At 39.7% G+C, this 21305-nt stretch overlaps 1 protein-coding gene across 2 annotated transcripts in view; it reads left to right on the top strand.

Moving 5' to 3' along the window:
* Positions 1-21305, top strand: part of arap2 (ArfGAP with RhoGAP domain, ankyrin repeat and PH domain 2) — a 94969-nt gene that overhangs the window by 20180 nt on the left and 53484 nt on the right. For both annotated transcript variants that reach the window (XM_026327284.1, XM_026327276.1), the window contains 3 exons: positions 4958-5151; positions 14073-14179; positions 19718-19917. In XM_026327284.1, coding sequence (XP_026183069.1) covers positions 4958-5151; positions 14073-14179; positions 19718-19917 — 501 coding nt within the window. The remainder of the gene's footprint in view (positions 1-4957; positions 5152-14072; positions 14180-19717; positions 19918-21305) is intronic.

Raw genomic sequence — 21305 nt, 5'->3', positions numbered from 1 at the left:
ATGAGGAGAGTAGTGGCAGGAGTGGGGGAGAAGAAAGCGAGAGGGAAGGAGAGTATGGCAGGAAGAGACACGGCGGAGAGTGACGTAAAATGGTCAGGACAAGAAGGCAGAGTGTTGGACAGGTGGGGAAGAGATGCAGACAAACACACTACAAGAGAGAAGATGTTGCTTAAAAAGTGTCGTAATAATTTGTATTCTGATGCTTTGGCAATTGCTTCTCCACAAGTCTGTTTTTAACACATGTTGAGTTTGTTTGAGGTGGCAGGAATGAGAGTTTGAGAGACAAGTGGAGAATAAGTAAAGAAGAACAACATAAACTCTGGATGACAGAGTAAGAGTAATGGTGTAGAAACTGTAGTACATATTTCATGTCTTATTATTTGATATTTTACTTCTCAGTGGTGGGTTTTAGTCTTTTAACTCTGCATTAACTGGTTTTATTGGCCACTTGGCATCAACGTGATGTGGTACAAGCACAATATTGGCCAATAATCACTTTTTCAAGTTGTTCTGGCTTTTTGCTCTGGTGTGGTCTCCCATAACTCCTCAGAGAAATATCTGGGTGTTTAATGGCTAAATGCTGTTACTAGCTAGTTGCTAACCTAGTTTGCCTGCTGTTTGGTGCTGGGCAGGTAGCGTTTAGATTCCACAGTTGTGCAGGAATTGCGCTAACACATTGGAATGATTTGTCCAGCAATGTACAGTATTACTGTATTTCCACCTATCCATAGATACTGCCTGACCCCCAGGAATCCTTCAAATTGGCCAGGATGTGTCTCCTGGGCGGTCATACTAAAACTCTATAAAAGTCTTCCATCTGAGTCAAGAGCCAAAAAATCCTCCACGCTGCCAGATTGTGTGGAGCTCTCCTCCATCGGGCACTGTCCAGATTGAGTGTCTGGCACACACATGGTAAACTTCCTGGCCTAAACATAGTGAAATAAAAGTGTAACCAAACAGACACATAATACTGAGGATATTGCTAGACTGTTGGACTGAATGCTCTGGAACTTCACAGAAACTCCCCCTACAGCTGCCTGGAAGCTAAAGTGTTGAGGCTGAACCAAAAGAGTAAAGCTGTGGACTGGAGAACCAAAACAGTGAACTGAAAGATTCTAAAATGCTCCTGAGCTGAGGGGAAATACACTTCGGTGGTGACTCTCTGTGGATTCATACACGTACATGTGGTCATTTATCTGTGTCATTAAAGGGGAAATATCGATTAATGCAGCTTTAAATCGAAAATGGATCTGGCCTAATTAGCCAGCTCTTCAGTATTAAGAGTTAAGAGAGTTCATTTATTATCGAGCAAACAGCCAGGTTTGGCAGCATGTAAAAAAAAAAACATATTCACACAAATGACCATATTAAAAATTCTGACCAAGTTATTTACATATATTATATTTTACAATACTGGTGTGAGGAACCTCTGTTCAGAAAATACATTATTTTCTTTTTTAATGTTCTGCTTTCTGCTAATGTGTTTTTATGTTGAGGTTAGAGGATTGAAACTAGAGAAAATAATGGAAAATGACAACAACTCTCCTGCTTTTTGTATTTTTCTTTTTTTTTTTTTTTTTTTTACCCCCTGGTAATGGAGACTGCGTGGGCAGCCACTAAGATCTTCAAGCGCTGAGTGGACCTGGCTCTCTCATCCACTTTCAGTAATCTGCCTCTCTCCATGTAAAGGGGAATAGTCTTTAAAATACATGACTATACGTACTGTAGATCCCTAACAAGCAATGAAACTAAATGTGGCTGCTTGGCTTCTTTGGCTGTGAGTAGCTGTATATTCTTTTTATATGCATGGCGAGGTGTGGTCATGTTTGCACAGAGTAAAAATAACTTTGGCAAGTATGTTCGAGGTTCATTTCTGTGTGCACAAACAACCAAAAAACATATACTGAAACATATGCACGACACATTTAGGCACATGAGACATGCACGCATGCTAACGTGCAGGCATATGGGCATGCCACTGTCTCTCTGTTTTTCTCAAGTTTCTCTCAATCCTCCCACCTCGTTCCTCACTCCAGCCCTCACTCCAGCCCTCCCTCCTGCGCTCTGCTCAGACTGACAGCTTGGGCAAAGAGGAGAGCGGAGGGAGAGAAGGACGGAGGCCCTGAATAAATGAACAGGCAAATAAGTGGGTGCGGGACAGGTAATGGAACTCAGAAAGCAGGGTGGAAACAGAACAGTAAAGCCTAGTGATGTAAAGAGCGGTCAATAATTCAGTACATCATTCATTATTGATACCGGCTTTTTGTGAATTCATAAGAATCTAGGGGGGTGGCCGGACCAGTCAGCAGATACAGTATTTGTGAACTCCTGTGGATAGTATGTTTGGAACTGGGAAGTCTGTAGAGAAGAAACTTTCCCGTTCACTGGAGATGATGTTGGATATATTTGCATGCAGGGTCAAATGAGGAAGTCATCGATAAAGCCTGCTGGAAGGTCAGGAGGTCACAGAATGATTAGGGCCAAGTTGATAGTGGCTGCAAAATGATTGATAGACAGCAGGCTGCTGTCACAGTTCTTAAAATAATATGTAGAACAATTATGCACAATTATAATTATGAATTATCACTTTAATATGAATTGATATTTGAACATTTTAAATAAGGATTTTAAAAAATACATCTGAGGATAATCATATCAGATCTGAAACGTGGTCAGCACAAATGGAGATAACACCGACTGCAGAAGCACCATAACAAGCAACAGATTAACATAAAACTGTGCTCTAAAAAATGTGAGAAAATACTGTAGAGTAGTCAAATATCTTCTTTCCTCAGGATCGTGCTGTAGTGGTGGTTATGATTGATGCTGACTTTGAAGCAGCTGAAGGATGACATATTTACTCCCAGTTATTTAGGCAATCTAGTTTAGACACAGGTGATCACCTGTGAGTGAAGGAAGTCTGCAAAACATGACTTATATTCACCGGTATAGCCTATAAGCCAAAATGTATGTAGATTTATCTTATGCAGTCAGACAGTGAGATGTCCAATAAATCTCTTCTTCACTAGTCCAGTACATGGTGCACTTTGCTGTAGCTGCTTTGAGCAAGACACTAGCAGCCCTGTGCTCTCTGTGCTTCATGAAAAAAGTGAAAAGACAATTATTTTCCATTGAGGAGATTAATAAGGTATCACAAAAACAAAAAACTTCTCTATTCTTGAATTGGCATACAACAGGATCATTTGTTAAACTCGTACAAATACTTCCTCGTGCTTCTTTAGCCTATGCTGTTAATAATTCAGTTGATTTTGGGGACATGATTTGTGTTTTCTCTTCTTTTTGTACTTGATAGAAAAAGGAAACGTGAAAAGTGAAATGATTATACCAAGTAAAATGCTTCAAAATGTTAATGAAATATTTTGAAACCATGTAGAAGCACAGAGGAGTTCTCTGTGTAGAGAACATTCATAGGAGCCTCCTCCCTGCTGCTTGCACAATTCATGGGTATCCAAAAATATATTTGGTGAAAAAGAGGGTGTGACGCTGCTGTCTGGGCACACAAATGTTTCTGAGCATCACTTTGTCACGTTGTGTATTTCAGAGTAGTCCGTCATTGTGTCAGAGCATAGTTTTTTCCTTTTTGAATGATGAGTTGATAGCCGCACCGGGTTTTGAATTGAAGTATATTTACTTTTCAAAACTGTCTTTTACTTTCTTTTTTAGAAAAAAAAAACACTGTTGTGTTGCCTTTTCTTAAATTTACAGGATCATCTTCTCTAATTAGATTTCATGTCAGTTTACAATTTTTATTTCCTGTTTCTCTTTGTATTTTTTCCTTCTTGTATTGTATTGAACAATTACCACAGCGGGTGCCTCTGTGGACCTGTGATGTGTGTGTGCTTGTGTGTTTACAACCCTTTGGTATTTCTCGTGTTTCCACTTTGCTGGCTTTGATAGCACAATGTCTTGGGCGGCAGGGGAATAGACTTTACAGTCTTCACATGTCTTCTTTTATGTTTGTTTGAAAAGTTGTACAGGAAGATATCTGAAATGCCTTTTGAGCTTGCATCTTTTGAATGTAAACCCTAGTTGGAACATGATGCATGGCGTTACACTTGATCCATTTAGCTGCCCAGCAATCCAGGGTGATTTACAAGAAGTTAGAGATTCAGTGTCCTACTCAAGGACAGATAGTTTTTGAAGACACCGGACACTAAGATGCCAGTTTCGGGAGTGTTGGTCCAGTCATAGCTTAGCATGTTAGCAGCGACCTACTGTAGGATGATCTTACATTTTTAACAATGATTATCACATTAAATCAAGGTGTGACTATATGTCTATATTCATATGTAGATCTATAACTACAGTACATTCATATCGGTATCTACCAATTTCCATATGTGTATCTGTATATATATATATATGTGTGTGTGTGTGTGTGTGACTTTGCTCTGTTGATTTCCAGGTTGAAACAAATTAATGGCTTCACAGAACTGAGTCTGCGTCTCATTAGGAGCTATACTTTTTAATTATGTATTTTAATGAGGTGCTGTCTTTGACTCAAATTACCCCTGCCACATCTTGCTTGAGGGTTGCATATCTCAGAGAAGCAGCTTTCCATATCTCTAGTGCTGTATTATACACTTTTCAGCTTTGCAGGATATAGTTTGCAGGAAGTTAATTTTCACCAATCACAGCTCATCCTGTGTTTTTAGTTACTTTTAGGTTGAAATTTTCTGTATCAGTAGCAGTGGAGGTTTAACTCCCAGTGTAACTCACTGAAGGGATGGATAAATGATGAATTAACACTAAGATTCAAAGATTTTTAAAATGCCCTGGTCTCTTTTTGTCTGCATCTCTTTCTGACTTTTTCTTGATTTTTTTTTTTTTTTTTTTTCCTGTCTTGCTTTCACTCCTTCACACACTTGTTTCCACATGCACCGTCTACCTCTGCTTTTTCTCCGTTTCTGACACTCACTCATGCACGTGTCCGCAGGGGAGCGCCAGGAGTGGATGGAAACTCTTCAGACGGCCATGCGCCCCCCCTCCAGCGGCTCCCAGAAGCGCTCAGAAAACCTCTCCCATCCCTCCTCCACAAACAAGCGCGGCTTGCTGGAGCTGCGCAGTTACAAAGGCAGAGTGCTGGTGTCTCTGGCGGGGAGCAAAGTCAGGCTCTGCAAAACAGAACAGGTACTTCCAACACCACCGGGACTTCCTCTCTACAGGATGACAGCTTCCTGTTGGAAGAAAGGAGCTAGTAATCACAGGCTTTTCGAAGCAGACAGAGATGGAGATGTTCATGAATGTGTAATGCAGAAAGTAAATATATGCGAACATGCTGGAGGGTACACAGATATATTGTGCTCTATTTTACATAGGTATAAGTATATGCTAGTGCACAGCAATGATGTGCTTATAGGAAATTCGTACAACTACAGCCAGTGTCAAGTAAAAGCGTGGCAAAAGAATATGTGGAGAGTTAATACATACTGAAGTTACCACCTGTTTGAGGCAACTCAAGGCTTCTCTCCAGGAGAGATCTACAAGACAGGTAATAATGCAAGACCCGTCTTGGGAGCAGCTGTAGTGGTGGGTATTCCCTTTCAAATTTCCAATTAATCACTTCTATATTTAACTTGACTGGCACATAATGAATATGGGGTTTCAGTTTTGGGGGCTTTTTGTGGCCCCATGGCAGTTTCCTGTTGGTAATCAAATGCTGTGCAGTCCAAGCCAGTCAGCAGCAGCAACAACTACGGTTTGTCTACGTGCCATGTTGCCTTTTGTTGTTGAAAACTTTCTTCACACAGGATTTGTCAGTGCCCTAAGGCTGCACAGCAGAGCCTTACATATGCCTAATAGGCATAAACATTTTACCATGCTGATTGTCGAGAGTAAATTATTGATACTAAAATAAACGATTCTTTAGAACCGTAACAAACATTGTGATGTACGTAGGATTCAACCCTAAACACGGTTTAATCTGAAATTCTAATTGAAGGCTCCCTGTTGAGTTTATTTTGTAACAAAACCATATTTACTTTTTTGTGGGAATCACCACAAAACCTTGTGTGCACAAACCTTGAGGTCTAACAAACACCAGCACTGTTCTTACTTCCTTGTTATGACATTAAATGTGTGTGTCCAGCTTCCCGTGGTTCACACATTTGCCCTCTTGTTGGCCAAATTTCTCCCTTAATTGGGCCAAGTACCCTCCTCCTTTGATTACTTCTCAGACCTATAGGTCCAGCATGGGCCCTAACACATTTATGTGTGGTGGTGTTTTTTTTTTTTGTTTTTTTTGTTTTTGTTTTTTCATTTTTCATTTAAAAGGAGACTGGTTCTTAGAAAGGGGTTTGCAAGGCCAAAGTGCCCTTATGGTTCAATTGTTTGCCCTTTTGTTGACACATATTATTGGCTTTATTGCCCCTTTAACATCACTGCTCTAGTGTGACCTATAAGGGCAAACACAAACCCTTTCCAGGAATTTTTCAAGAGTAGTAGAGTCCCTTTTTAATTTTTGCCCCTGCTGCTTAGAGATGATGCAGTGAGCTAATGCCTTTCCTGCTCATCAGAAGATAAATCTCTTTGATTTTGGTATCAAAAGTCTTTCCTCTGTCAGCAGGTAGCCAATATTTATGCATTTCTGCTTTCATTTTTGAATAGTTAAAATCAAAACAGTAAACGTTGAGATATTGTCACTATTGAACGCACCAATGGACAGACATCCAAAACCTCTGAATCAGCTTTAGGTTAAATTCTGGCTGATTAGTGTAGCACTAATAAAGATGCATTTCAATTTTTCCTTTTTTATTCCCGTGGTGGATTCATCTTAGTTTATAGTTCATCCTTGGTTTCCTGTTTGTTAAATGCATGTTTTATGTGTAATTTGGTCTGAGAGATTGATCTCTTTTGGCTTTTTTGTGAGATTGAGCATCTCCGTTTAATTTCAGCATCCTTCCTGACATGACAGACATGAGTGACAGGATGATAGCTTTACGGTGGAATGATTTATCACAGTAAAGGTTTGCAGCAGTATAATTCTTATTTCTTCAAAGTATGGTTTAGTTCTTTTGAGTGACACCTTTGCAGTGCACGTATTGCAGATAATCTTTGCAAAACTTTTAAAGAGCGGGACAGAGACAGAGTGATGTTAAGAGGGAAAAGAGAGTAGTTAAGGCTGGTGTGGTGCCTGCCGAAATTCATAAAGTTAAGTATTGACCATCTGTCCATACGGGGGTGTGGCTTCTATTGATGGCTGTCAGTGTTCTCTTATATGGACGTGAGGTGAAACTGACACTTCTCTGTCTGTGAATTTGAGCTGCCAGAAGCAGACAGGTGTCACGGTCTTATTAGTATGCGAGGATCCTCCGACTGCATTTCCTCATGCAATCACATCTTTATGTAAGCAGTGGCAAAAGATGGTATGTTCAAAAATTAATGCACATTCATACTATTCATGGATGGCACTTGTAGTCTTTTTACTTTGTCAAGGTCCGAAATATTGGCAGGATAAAAATATTTCCCAGTATTTCTCACGCTGAATGGGACTTATGTGACCTTTTTCATTTGTTTAAACTTATCATTATGGAATATTTTCACACAACATGTTATCACTTTAATCACTGAATACATTAAGAAGAGAGAGTCAGCTTGTTTTCGGGGAAACTAAAATGTGCACTGCGTTGTATTTTTCTTTAAATCTTTTTTTTTTTTTTTCCCACAGATTTTTATATTTAATTATATTTCAGCCTATTTTCCCTTCTGTTAAATCTGCATTTTCCCAATGATTCAAGAAGCTGATTAAGTATTCACAAACATTTTATCTCTCTAAATATACCCAGTGGCTTCAGTGAATATTTATGTAGTAACTTTTTGGATTATTAATCATAGTTTTGCTTCTTATTTTATAAAAAAAAAAAAAAAATGCATTTAAGCTTTTCTGATGAGCTACCTTTACTAAGGCCCATGTGTGTGCCTGGACTTTTAAGTGACCACTCCTACTTTAGATGGCAAAAGCTAATGTTTGAAAAATGCTTGTGGTCTCCAAAAGATTAGTATGGCCTTTATATCTGTAGCTTTTTTCTGTCTGTGGGTTGTGAGTTTCACTTCCAAGCTGAGCATCTTGCACCTGTTGTTAAAACTTAATGCGGCTTTATTCTCATTTCCTCTGACTTCACGTGTACTTCATAATCTTAGAGTATATTCTTAGATTACTCCGTTTAGTTGTGGAATAAATGAGAGATCATTTGCTTTTACTCATAGTTTCTTTTGCATCTAAATTATCTGAGTTTGGTCCAATTACCCCTGATTGCTCCTGTTCATGTGCAGGGAGGCTGTTCCTCTGCCTACTCCTGTCCCAGCAGCAGAAGTCCTGTCAGAGATAGAAAGATATCTCATAGCAGCATTACTATGTCTTAAAGTGCCTTACATGTTCGTGTCCATAATTGATAATGCTGCATGCATTCAATTCATTTCCATCCCTCCATGGCTCTCATTTCATTTCCCTTGCTCTTGTAGTTTTGTTGTTTGCTTTTCATTATTTTCTTCATTAGCGTGAACAAACATCTTTGTTAGAATTCTCTTTTGGGTATCACTCCATGTCAGCACATTTCCAATTCCTTGATCTGTGACAGCGGGAGAAATGGAGGGAAAGTAAGTATTAGAGAGAAAACAAATTAATTGTATTATTTCAGCTTACAAGATAAATCCCTGACATAAATGCAGTAGCAGCAGCAGCAGCAGTGTATTTTGCATAGAGGATGGCAGGCAGTGAAAGGACAGACAAGCGAGTAAGAGACAGAAAACAAAGAAATAGAAGTAGAAAGATGAAGTGAAAGGGATGGAAGGAGTGCTTCGATGCAGAGGTTGCATGACTGACAAATGAGCATTGGCGGTTTGTAAGTAAAGGAGAGAGTGATGGAGAGTGCGAGTGCAGAAAGGGAGGTAGACCGATGCTCTGTTCACGTTCAGTGGAGGGGAGTATTTAATCTAACATGATGAACGAGCTATTGGAAACATCATCCCAGCTCCTCCTTCAGCAGCCCTACCCCATTTCTCACAGACCGTAAGCCCCATGATGGAGCTGTGTTTACGGTATTTTAAACACCAATGTAAAGAAACTCAGACAGTGTGCCATGTGTGTCACATGTGCATGTTAACCAACAGAATGATTTCCTGCCATGGGCTGCATAGGCTGGTCATTATAAAAAGAGTAAGTTGTTTCATGTTTTCTCGCTGGCTGTTGTTTTTTTTTTTTTGTTGTTTTTTTTTTTCCTTGCTTTAATTCCTACTTAGCAAAAGTTACACATACAATAGTGGTGTCTTTTGTGGAAAAGGTATTCTGCTTGTACAATAACAGTGAGACTGAGGATTTAATTAATCTCAGCTTTAATTAAATCTCTGTCTCATTTGCTATTCTCAAGATTTCCTTTGTAACAATTAGGAACCTCCTGAGACTGCAAGGCTGTTTTGTAGAATTTGTGACACGAGTGAATTTGCTTCCACCAAGGTTACCCTCTTGTGATCAGTCTCGTTTCTTTTCTCATACCTGATATAACTCGGAGATTAACAGAATATTTATAACTGTTGGTATGCTGCTACCATACGTGGTGAGTGCAGCGTAGACCCACACTGTTTGTGTGTTTTCTTTGGGGTCGGCACAACAAGCTGTAAACAGACACCTGACATGTGGTGAATGTGCCAGCAAACTGTTGTCTCTTTACACATCCAGCAGGCATGGAGCAACATTAGGAGCTAGGTTTCCTAAATGCTACATATTCACACCTTTCAGTTTTATTTTGGTCTTCAGCACTTCCTGGTACCGTTGGTGTAACCAGCGAGCTAAGTAGCTTTGTATACACATCCAAGACACAGAAAGAAACATTAACATTCATCAACATGTTTTTAGTCACCCATTAAATGTAAGTTCTAAGAAGTCCATAGTCCTTTAAGCCCTGTTTAGGCCAATAGCAAAATATCTTTATTGTTCTTTAGCTGCCAGCTAACATTGGTTGTGTTTCTGTGCAGGTTGTGTACAATTTACTGTTTAACTGAAACTGTTGTTAATCATCTCAATCTTAGTTTAGCATTTCCATTTCTAATTTAAGAAAAATAAAGGTTTTGTGTGTCAGTCAGATTTATTCTCCACTGAATCAAAGTCAGTATAAAATTTTTATAGTGCTCCATTGAAAAAGTGGTTGAGATTTGTACAGATTTGGTTTGAACTGCACTGTAAATGGACTCATTTGGGATTAGAAACTCAGGCTCAGGACTTTTATTTTCTCAGACCTACTCAGTTTACCTACTCACGCTGAAGCAGCAGTCAGGCTCATAAAGTCTTTATAGCCATGTTCCACACGCACTGTAAAGTTTTATGAAATATTTTTGACCAAACGACTGACAGACCAGTGGACTGACTTTTACTGGCTACTAGTTGCAGTTTAAAACTTCTCCTGACTTCAATACATAGCTTTTAAATGTTTTCAGAGTAAGTATATGTTTCTTTACCTTAAATATTGACCATAATGTGCAGTTTTACTCCGGTATACTATACAGCAAATGTATTTATCAACTGCCTCTATGTTTTTTTTTCTTACTTCTTCATTTATTCAAGTGAACTCTTTGTCTTTTTCCAGTTCAGCTCTTTATCCTCTATCATTGCCCATAGCTCCTCATTCTCCTTGGCCTCTTTGTCTCACTGCCTGATGTTTCAAATAATCAAAAGTCTGAAGTCTCCATTGAGTGGCTCCTCTTTTAAACTCACCTATCCCTCTGTGAGATGGTCTCACCCTGCGTGCTTTTAGAGCAGCTTAAGTGGTTGAGAACACATGGAACTGGCGATAGAAGTAGAGGCCGCCTGTACTTGTCTGGCTTCTTTCCGAGCGGTTCGGCACTGTGGAGTGACTGACTCACACAATAAGAGGTTGGAAAGCTTTGAAAGAAATTATAATTGGATGCATGACTAGAATATTCAGAGTGGACCTTTGCTCAGCACTTACTAGGTTAAGGTTATTCATTATAGGTATGAGTGAAATCCTTTTTCACTTTCTCCCTTGCAGGAATTTAGAGTGTTTACTTGATTTATTTTTTTCTGTTCAAGCTGATGAATTCCCCTTTTTTAAGTTTTTAATGGAAACTGGTATGTGGAGAAAAGTAGCAAATGCAAAAAAATCATGCATGCATGTGAACATTTGCCACGGACCGTCTCCCCTCTCCCCCTGTAAGCGCCATTATTACCACATACCCCTTGGCTGTTGTAATTGGGTGAGGTATTTTTACCTCTAATGCTTCCCTTTCCTCTCACCATCCCTCCTTCACTCCATCCTTGGTGAATTAATTGGAGAGGGCAGGAGGCCATAGCACATATTGGGTAGGTAACGAGTGGCGAGGGCTGGACGGCCGCTAACACCCAGAGCTCTAATTGGCTGCCTGAGAGGGATGAGGGTCATTAGGTATAGGTGACTGCTTTGCCCTCTCAGCACAGTCGCGCCCTTGCATGCACATGCATTCAGACAGCCAGGAACACTCGTGCACATACAGTGTAGACGCTTTTCTCTTTCATATAGTATGTGCTTCCCAGTGTGAAACAAGTTTTACAGTAGCACAAATAAACAATTTGTCTTTCTGTGTTTGAATTATTGCTGCACTGTATTTCCTTGAGATCCTCAGCTAAACTGAATGGTTTGCTTAAATCAGCTTTGAATGCAATTGGGATATATACTCCATCGCCCCTCACGCTCTCATTATCACGCCATGCACCTTCAAACCTCACAACGTACTGAACTTAAAAGAGCAATGTCTGTACATGGTTCTAATTGATAGGATAGAGAGGCAAGTTTCTGAGGCAAGTTCTCACATCAAAACTTTTAGCTCAATTAGGACCTGGTCAGGCTGTGAATTCACTTGTCTCACTCATGCTCTCCTGCTCTTTTCTCCCTCTTTCTCTTATGTCACCCTCTTTTGAGCTCAATGTGTTAATTACTCATAACGGTTCCCAGGATTTCTCCACACCAGCTTGTTGCTATGTTTCTATTCCACTCACTCTGTCTCAGCATCATTGTGTAGAACTGGTATGAAATGGGGAATAATTGCTTGCGTTTTTCATTGCGTCTAATTGGGGCTAATGATGGTCAAATGAAGATTTTGACATTAGCCCCAGCTGAACCAACCAACCACACAATACTGAAAGATCAGATTGGAAGTCCTGCATCACACAGACATTTGTGACTTGCTCCATGTATTTCAATCTGCAAAATTTGGCTGCTCTGAGAAGTTTGCTGCTAATTAGTTGAAGAATTCAGCAACAGACGCTGCAGCACTCTCCTCCACCTACATAAGCACACTTTTTGCACTAGTAGGCCATGTATTCCCAAACAGCCCTTAATCAACAAAGATGGTGTCGATTCATTTTCTTGTCTTTGTTTGGTGTAATTAGTGTAAATTGTTTTGCTGGTGAGGAACAGTTAGCACAGAAAACACACATGCTTTATAGCTGGCACAGCATGGCAGCATTTAGCGCTCCTCATGAAGGCTGTATTTTGTAATTCGCAGATACTGTTTTGTTCTGACTCTTTCCACACACACACACACACACACACACTTCTGACCCTTCACCCATCTCAACCAGTCCTGTGGATTTTGAAAACCCTTCTTTCACTTATGTACTCTACCCCTTCCCCTTTCCTTGGGTCGCCATTGTCTTTTTTTCCCTGCATTGTCTGACTCATGTTTTGGCTTTGTCCATGAGTGATGGAGTAAAGTGTCTATTTTTCTGTACTGTAATGTTGGACGCCTCTGTTTTCATGTTGTGCCTATACTGTACCTGTGTGGGTGTAGGTGCACTCATTCCTGTCTGTTTTTCTGTCTCAGCTCAGAACCTGAGGCTATAGAAATTGGTCTAAACTGCTGTGAGTGTTGAGGGTGAAGTGGAGAAGGGAGGGGTGCAGTGTGATACAGTGGAGCTTATAAAAACTGTGCCTCTGCATCTAACCCCTATTTCTGAATTGGGCCTCAGAAAACATTGAGACTAAAACCTTGGGTTGGTTTGGATTCCCCAGATGCACCTACGCCTTTCACAGAGCTTTGCTATTTCACACAGGTATACACACACACACACGCTCCGCACAGCAACACACTACAGCCTCTCTGTCTCTTTCTGTCTCTGTTTAACACGACACACAGACTCAGTTTGTCCCGATGGCTGTCGAGTGTGTTATTGGCCTGTCACAAACTATTTTCAGCAGGCCTCTCTCACACATCTAACTCGTATGCGGAGCAGCAGAGACCGAGAATGTCCCTGCAGTGACAGTGTGTCGTCTTTAGTCTTTTTATTACATTAAATGATATTCACGCTTCATGCAACAAACAAATAGTAAGTTTAATGTGGTTGCTGATCCAACCTGATTGGGTAAGGTATTTAATTTAACCAAAAGGGGGCATGATGGAATCTAGGGCCCTTTGGGAATGCACTTTTTCACATTTTTTGGGTTGTTTTGAAAGGTTTCTGGGTTGATTTATAACTTTTGCAAACATGCATTAATATCATCAAATGCTCAGTTGTGTGTATTTTCCCTGTGAACTTCATCAAGCGCCTCCTGGGGGGTCCCAGAGCTCTTCCCAGGCATGTTGGGATATGTAGCATCCCAATTTGTACATAGTATATAATATATGGTATAGTAAAGTTTAGTTCAGGGGGCTTACATCCAAACCACATTAACTGGGAACTTTTAAAGAAATAGATTTTAGAAAAATGCTTGTTTAATTTTCTGCAAAGACTTCAATGAGAAGCTTGATACTGCAGTTGTGTCTGTATGATAAATATGAAGCTGGAGCGTAGTTCTTCACAGAGAGACAGACTAGCTGTTTCAGCTTGCTTCCTGTCTTTAAGTGCGGCTAGGATCGCCTCCTGGCACTAGCTCCATATTTAGCAGACAGACATGAGAGTGGTATCGATCTTCTCATCTAAATCTTGGTTAGAAACTGAATAAGCTTATTTTTATGTGGGAGACGTTAAGAGTGATTAATTGGTGATAATTTTAAGTGGCTGCTCTGTAGCTACCTCACACTTAATTATCATTAAATTTACGGACTACCTCCTCATCTTTTTCCAGGACTATAAAGCGGGCCTGGGTATTGCTGAAGTGGAACTGACTGCTGCCAATATTAGAGACTTGGACCGCAGGAGCTTCGAAATCAACACACCCTTCAAGAGCTTCTGGTACGTTTGCACTCCGTTTGTGTATGAGAAAGTATATGAGCTTTGACTGGCAACCTTCCTCCACAACAAAGCTGCTTGTGCTAAAATGTGTGCGATGTATGATATGTCTTTATGTGTGTGTGTGTGAGAGAGAGAGAAAGAAGTACACAATCTCTAGCTTGATCTCAAAGTTCTTTCTCTAACACATACTGAGGTTTCTTATAGCTTTTTTCCTCATCTGAAGGGTGAATGCTAAGTGAAGGAATCTATCCGTGAGCAGAGACTCCAACAGGTTGACAGTGTAGTACACATCCACATTTGTTTAGAATCTTACTGCAGGATGTGAACACTTCATTCAAATTCCTTCCTTCATATTCCTTCTAAAGTGAATCCTCCTGCATTATCCTCTTATCTCAGCCATATAGTCTATAGCCTCTTGCTGCACTGTATTTTAATCTTAATAATCACATCTTATAATGCATCCAAGACAGCTAAAAGGCAAGGGCAAGCACTTTAGTTAATCTGCTCTCATACATGCATGGTGTTAAGAGTCTCATAGTGTGATAAGAGTTTAGGTTACTTGTACTATATATCTGACTTTTTTTTTTTTTTTTTTATCTTTCATAACTATGGCTTTACTTCTTACCTGAAGAGTGAAATGATCCGTTCAGAGCAGGAATTTGTGTAAAGGCATAAAAAAACTTACCTGTTAGCCTTATGGTCTTTCTTTCAGTACTTAGAAGAGTGTAAATATAAAATTATTACGTAACCTAAAAGGAAAGTTGTCCTTCTGTTTGGAAAAAGAAAATAAACACAAACTATTCTTTTTAGTTTCGCCAAACTTGGGTTTGTGACAACTGGCCCTTCAAAACAAGCGACTGTGAGGGCGATGGACACTTATGCAGTGAATGATATTAAATTATTCAGTGAATATATTTAGATAGTTTGTAGAATTGGACTCTTTAGAATAAAAATATAGCATATGCTTTCCTCTGAGAATGCAAGTTGACTGTGAAGCTAATGAGTGGCCATGTCACAAAGTTAAGACTCAGCCCTAATGAGACAAAGAGAATCTTGTTAGAAGTTTGTTTTGACTGCGTCTTAGCAGGACTCTCTCCTCCTGTCAAATCTCTTTAAGGAAACCACCTTGTGAACCACCGCAACAATCACGCACCTCATAGGATATGTCGCTGGTCATTGCGATGCACATGCTACATGAGAGCAGAGTCTTGTACAAAAAAATCACTAATTATCGATCAGGATTTTTTTATGAAGTCTTGTTTGGGAGCTTTGTGCAGGTACCTCTGCCTTTCAGTTAACTCCAGTCCCTGAGGGCTTACAATCAATGAGCGTGTTACTTGTTTGTGCTATAATGGCCCATTTAGAATACAGCCGTCACAGCTGCCTGGACAAAGCATGGCTTGTTTGTTTGTATGCACTTGTTCACTATTTTCTCTTCTTCTTTACCGCTTCCTTTTTTGCCCGTTGCCTTGTGCAGACATTTTTTTCCCCTCATTTTGTTACCTGTCTGTTGTCTGTCTGATCGATCTGTTTGTGTCAGCTCCCTTAATGGTCCCATTGTTTGGCAGCTTCATTAATACATTGGACATAATTGCCATTTTGTGTGGAACAAAAAAGAGGTGGAATTAAAATGAGCCCGAACTATTTTGATGGGGTGATTGCTGAAAGGGTTTTAGTTTGTGTGTTTGTTTGTGTGGATCAAATCGATTGGTAGCCCTGGTAGCGTTCTCCTACCTGCTCAAGGTGGGGATTAGAGAGAAACTCATCTAATCACTTTAAGCTGTGGAGACTCACTTTAGCTTCTCCATTGTTTTGCTGCCATTAAATGGACAGAGCCTTCGGACTGTTGTGGTAGATACAATCACCGACTTTTATGAGAAGAGAGAATGACAATGAGGCAGAGAGGAGAGGAGATATTACCAGTGAAGACATTGGAGAACCGAGAACTCATGATCAGAAAGCACTTCTGCTAAAGTAAAGCTTCACATAAATGCCTAGCTTAAGGGCGTATTGAAGAAAATCCACATTTGTCTGGTTTGTTTATAGAAACCTGTGGACAGTCTTGACTGTCGTTTTGAATGAAAATATTTCCTAATGAAACGTCTTTGCAGCAGGGCCTGAGCATGCGGGGGCATTGTTTTTGGAAGGGCACATTGCTGTTGAGCTTTCCACATGTAGTTTTTAAAGGTTTGAGCATCATATGCTTCTCTGAAACTTCTCTCTCATCTAAACTAGCAGACAAAGTAACTCTGAAGACGCATGGACAACTTGTACTTTCAAAAGTAGAATGTCCAACTAAAACCCACCAATGTTGCTTTTTTTCCCCTGTTGGCATCAACTAATATCACTAATGTTAGTAGAAATTCAGTACTTAGGTGGTTGTGAAATAGTTTTTTTTATCTATTCCTAAAACAGCTCTCAAATGTCCAAACGAATATTTACAATTTCTTCACTTCTATAACACTGTGAGACTCACAAGAGACGGGCTGAAAAAACAATTCAAGATGGAGAGACAGAGATATTCTGCAGTTTTCTCTCTAGTATGTGTAAATCCTCCAAACCACTGGAGCCTACATTTCCCATAATGCAACCAGTAGTATAATTATAATTCACATTTTCTGACTTTCTCTTTGATATCTGATATCACTTTCAGTTTAGTTGTTATCTCATTTACCTTAATCTGATGTCATGAAGACTTTCTGCATCGTCTCAGCTCTTCCTTTGGATCCTTCAGTTATTTTCTTATTTGCTTTTTATTTAGGAAAAATGTTGGCCATGTTGTTATGCCATCAGCAACATTTTGATGCATTTAGTTCTTTGGCAACTTTTGAAAAAGTTTTTCACATTCGGATTGCTCCCATTTACTATTTGTTGATTTGCATTTTACCGTCTCATACCTTCCTTAGCACCACGTCAAAGTAGGCTAGAACCCCACTTTAGATAAAATGTTTGATTGATTTGTCTTTTATAGTGTCTGCCAGTCTTTCCTCGAAGCGTTTTCATCTCATCCCACAGTAGCACTGTGTATATTTTTTTGGTCATAATGATTTGACCTTCTTTTTAACTCTGGAACCAACTAATTTCTTTTTTATTTTGTGGCTCTTCTTATAACAGCAGACTTTCTTCCTTCCAACTAAAGGTGTTAATGGCTGATATTTTAGAGACACTTGAACCTGTGAAATAAGCTGTGTATAGCTGACTCTTTTGTAATAGCAGCACTGTGATCTGTTGGCAGTATTATCTATCAACACATCAGGACACTTCATTCTGTTATGTCTCATACATTTTAAAAGAAATGCTCCTCTGCTTCAGTGAAGTAACTGCTCTCAATATTTAACATTTAATATAACTCAAACTCCTATGTAATATTGTAAACCATTTTATATTTAACTTGTACCATTATCTACATTTTGCATGCAAAATGAGCCAAGTCATCATTAATGAAGAATAATTAGATTTGCTTATTTACATGTAGCATGTTTGCCTTAAATAGCAAATGGGATGCAGAACACCAGAGTTTTAAAGGGATGTCAAGCTGGTTGGTATTTTCCAGTGATTGCACAATAATGACAATGAATACTATATTTCATTTCTTCTAATAGATCAGTCTAAATATTACAGATTGAATGTTTAAGCCTTGACTTCAGTAAAGCAGCAGACACTCGGAGCTTGCTAAGTCTTCTTCATATCCGTGAATCACTTCTGTTTGTTACACTGATAAGTTTACTTTCGTCTTTGACAACTTTCCTGATAATTACATGGGAGCGGCGTAGAACAACACGAGAGCTCTGTGATTGTAGTTTGTGGCAGAGAGGGAGATGATGGAAGCTTGAAGCCTGTGGTTGTGAGGGTGATTGACATATTTCAACAATATATTAGATTGCTTGAAAGCAGTAATTTTAGTGAAAACTGGCACGTGCCGAACATCTTAGTCAAAACTGTATTTGTAATCAGAGTGAAGGCAACAATTTCATTATTGCTGGCTTGTGAAACATAATAATTTAAATCCTCCTCTACCTCTTAGATTTGTTTCATTTTTCAGTAATTTGAGGACTGTTCTGATATAATCATTGGGGATTCATATATATTTCTTTTTAAAATTTCGCATTTTTCAGATTTTTACCACCTATTGTAGAACTATTTTGTGACTTAACCCTTCACTTCATACCTTTAATCGGTGGCTTGGGAACCTCCAGATACTGCCTCCTGCTTCCCTTTGCTCCCTCTGTGGTTTTGGAGGCCATGATGTACTTGAGGCAGACGGTGTGAGCAGTCGTCTCTTTGGACGGGCCCCAGGCACAGACTGGCAGCCACAGAACGCCTGAACCCAATCAACCTATCGATCTCTGCTGGGTTACTTGGGCACGGCTGGCCTCAGTGCACATCCTGTGCTGCAGGCGAACGCTCCCCTTCCCACCGCCTCCTTCCCCCTCATCTTCCGTCTTACTTTACACTGGCCGCCAGGTTGCCATGGAGACCAATGCTCCCATTTCTCCTTTTCTAAGTACTTCTTTCACTCAAGCTACGACTCTCTCTCTCTCTCTCTCCTCTCGGTTTTATATCTGTCAACCTTTTTTTTCTCTTGCCCGTTCCCACTTAGCTCACTCAGATTCCTTGTTACATGCACAGTACAGTCGTACATTAAGCTCATTTTGACTTATTCAGTACATTCAGCAACTTCTTTAAAATGCACACACACACTTAAACAGCACACTCCCCTTAGGAAACCTCTTCTTTCTGTCCCTGCAATGTAACTTTCTAAATGTTTATTAGATAGTAACCAACATATCCAACCCCTTCACTCTGGAAACTAATAAGTATGATATAACTTGATAGTAAACCGATGCAACTACCAACTTGGTCGTCTTTCAGCAGACCCAATGTTCATGTAATTCTCAGACGTCTCCCCACCATCTGTTTATGTGTGGTGTGCTTTTTTGGGTTTTTGTCTTGCCTCTCAACCTTGCCTTCCTCTATAAATATATATATATGTATGTATGTATATATATATATATACAGTATATATATCTAATGCTGAATATAATAAGAAGCTGCTAAATATTTACTACCAGGCTTATCTTAATGCTTTACTTTGTTCATTTTCTCACTTTCAAAATAACAGAGTTCTTGATGCAAGTCCTGATGGAGATTTAAACTTGATCTTTGCCATGTATGTTAAAGCAGTAAATGGTTTATTTATTTCCTTTTTTCCCCCAGTGCCATTTCTAAACTTTTCGGCGCTTAATATAAAAATAATATCCTGCATTAGTAGTTTATAGATTTTAGTGGTGCAAGGTGAGGCAGATTGATTTACCTGTGCGGTCGCCCTCTGCCCACCCCCCTATCAGTTTCATCAAATCTATTGCAGTCACACATAGACATATACCCTCAGCCAACCCCCAAAACTCCTCCAAATACTGCACACCTACATAACCCTGCCAAGCAATATTATGCTGTTTAATTGCTCTCTCAAATCAAATCAATAACAGTGTGGCATGTGTTGGGTTGGTGGGGGGGGCAAAAAATCGATTGTTGCAGCTTCACAGCCGAGTCGGAACAGGAGAAGGAGGAGTGGATTGAAGCAGTCCAAGAATCGATTGCTGAGACTCTGTCCGACTATGAAGTGGCAGAGAAGATCTGGTTCAACAAGGCCAACAGGAGCTGTGCCGACTGTCGCGCCCCACAGCCGGAGTGGGCGTCTGTCAATCTGGGTGTGGTTATCTGTAAGAAGTGTGCAGGTAAGGGTCTCACATGTACTCTCCCACCTTTCCTGCTGTTTCCTCTGCTCTTTGAAGAACACACATGTCCAGGAAGCAGACAGAACACATCCCCACACATGTAAACACAAACACACACAGCTTTGTGTGAACACACCTCATTTGATAGTTCCTTTCCTGTTTGTAGATAATGCAGAGTCACAGTTGGAGAAATCTTAGGGGTAGCTCAGAAAAACAAATCAATGTAATTTTGTATTAGATTGAGAAAACTTAAACTCAAGTAAACGGTTATATTTATTTACTTGAAATGTTTTTCTTCATACCTATTTAGTTGTATGCTTACTTGGAGACAAAATTCACATTAACTTTCAGCCGACCTACTATAAATGGACTGCAAGATGCTAGATTATTATAGATTTTATTATAGATTATTGTGGCTAATTATTCCATGCGGTAATTGAGCCTTGAGAGTCTAAACTTTTTTTTATCTTAAATTATTATCAAAGAACTTGGTTCTTTACAGCAAACTACAGCAATTTTTGCATCCTGCTGGGAGCGTTTAACTCAGGATTAATATGAAAGAATCTGAGAAGAGGATGTAATTCTTTGATTGTATTTCTTACAAATCACAAATAAACATATATATACAACCTGAGACATGAGTCACAGCTGGGTGCTGATTGGCCAGGGAGAGTGATTAGGAACCGGTTAAAAATCCTGATTACCTTTTTTTTTTTTTTTTCAAAAACTATAGACACAAAAATAAAGGCCGTGCTACAACTGAAAAAGTTACAAACAACATGGTAACAGACCTGGTAATTAAATCAACCATGTATGTTAGTACAGTGTTCTCAACCTGTGTGTGTGGCCTGGTGTGTGTTTGTGCCTGTGTAAGTATGTTCCCTGACCCCGAGGCTCTCTTGGAATAAGATCTCAGGTGATAAGCCACTTATGGGAGTTGGCGTCTGGCCTTTGGACTCTCTAATCTATTTGGCAATGCTGGATGGCTCAGATGAAATGACAACAAAGATTAAGCCACAGGCAAGGACCTGGGGGATCCTATACTGGTTCTTGACCTGCTAAACATGATTAGAGAGGAGGAGTAGCCATACTGGAATGTGAAGGGATTTCTGGTTGGTGTGCAGTTTTTTTTTTTTTTTTTTCCCCTGCTGTATCCCTTAACACACCACTCCAGATCTTCTCCAGGCTTGAGATTTCTCCTAGAATCATACATTTTAATGTGGTTCCTTACCTCTGCAAAGCCCATGTAATTGGTACGCATCAGATATCCAACATCCCTTTTCAAACACCCTTAAATGATTTCATTTGCAGTGGTGTTTAATATTACATTTTGTGGACATGCTGGGAAAGAGAAGGTGAGTATCTGCAACATGGAAGCTGTCCTCACA

Source organism: Mastacembelus armatus, chromosome 18 (assembly GCF_900324485.2).
Source record: "Mastacembelus armatus chromosome 18, fMasArm1.2, whole genome shotgun sequence".
NCBI lineage: Eukaryota > Metazoa > Chordata > Actinopteri > Synbranchiformes > Mastacembelidae > Mastacembelus > Mastacembelus armatus.
This window is presented reverse-complemented; position numbering and strand designations above follow the sequence as displayed.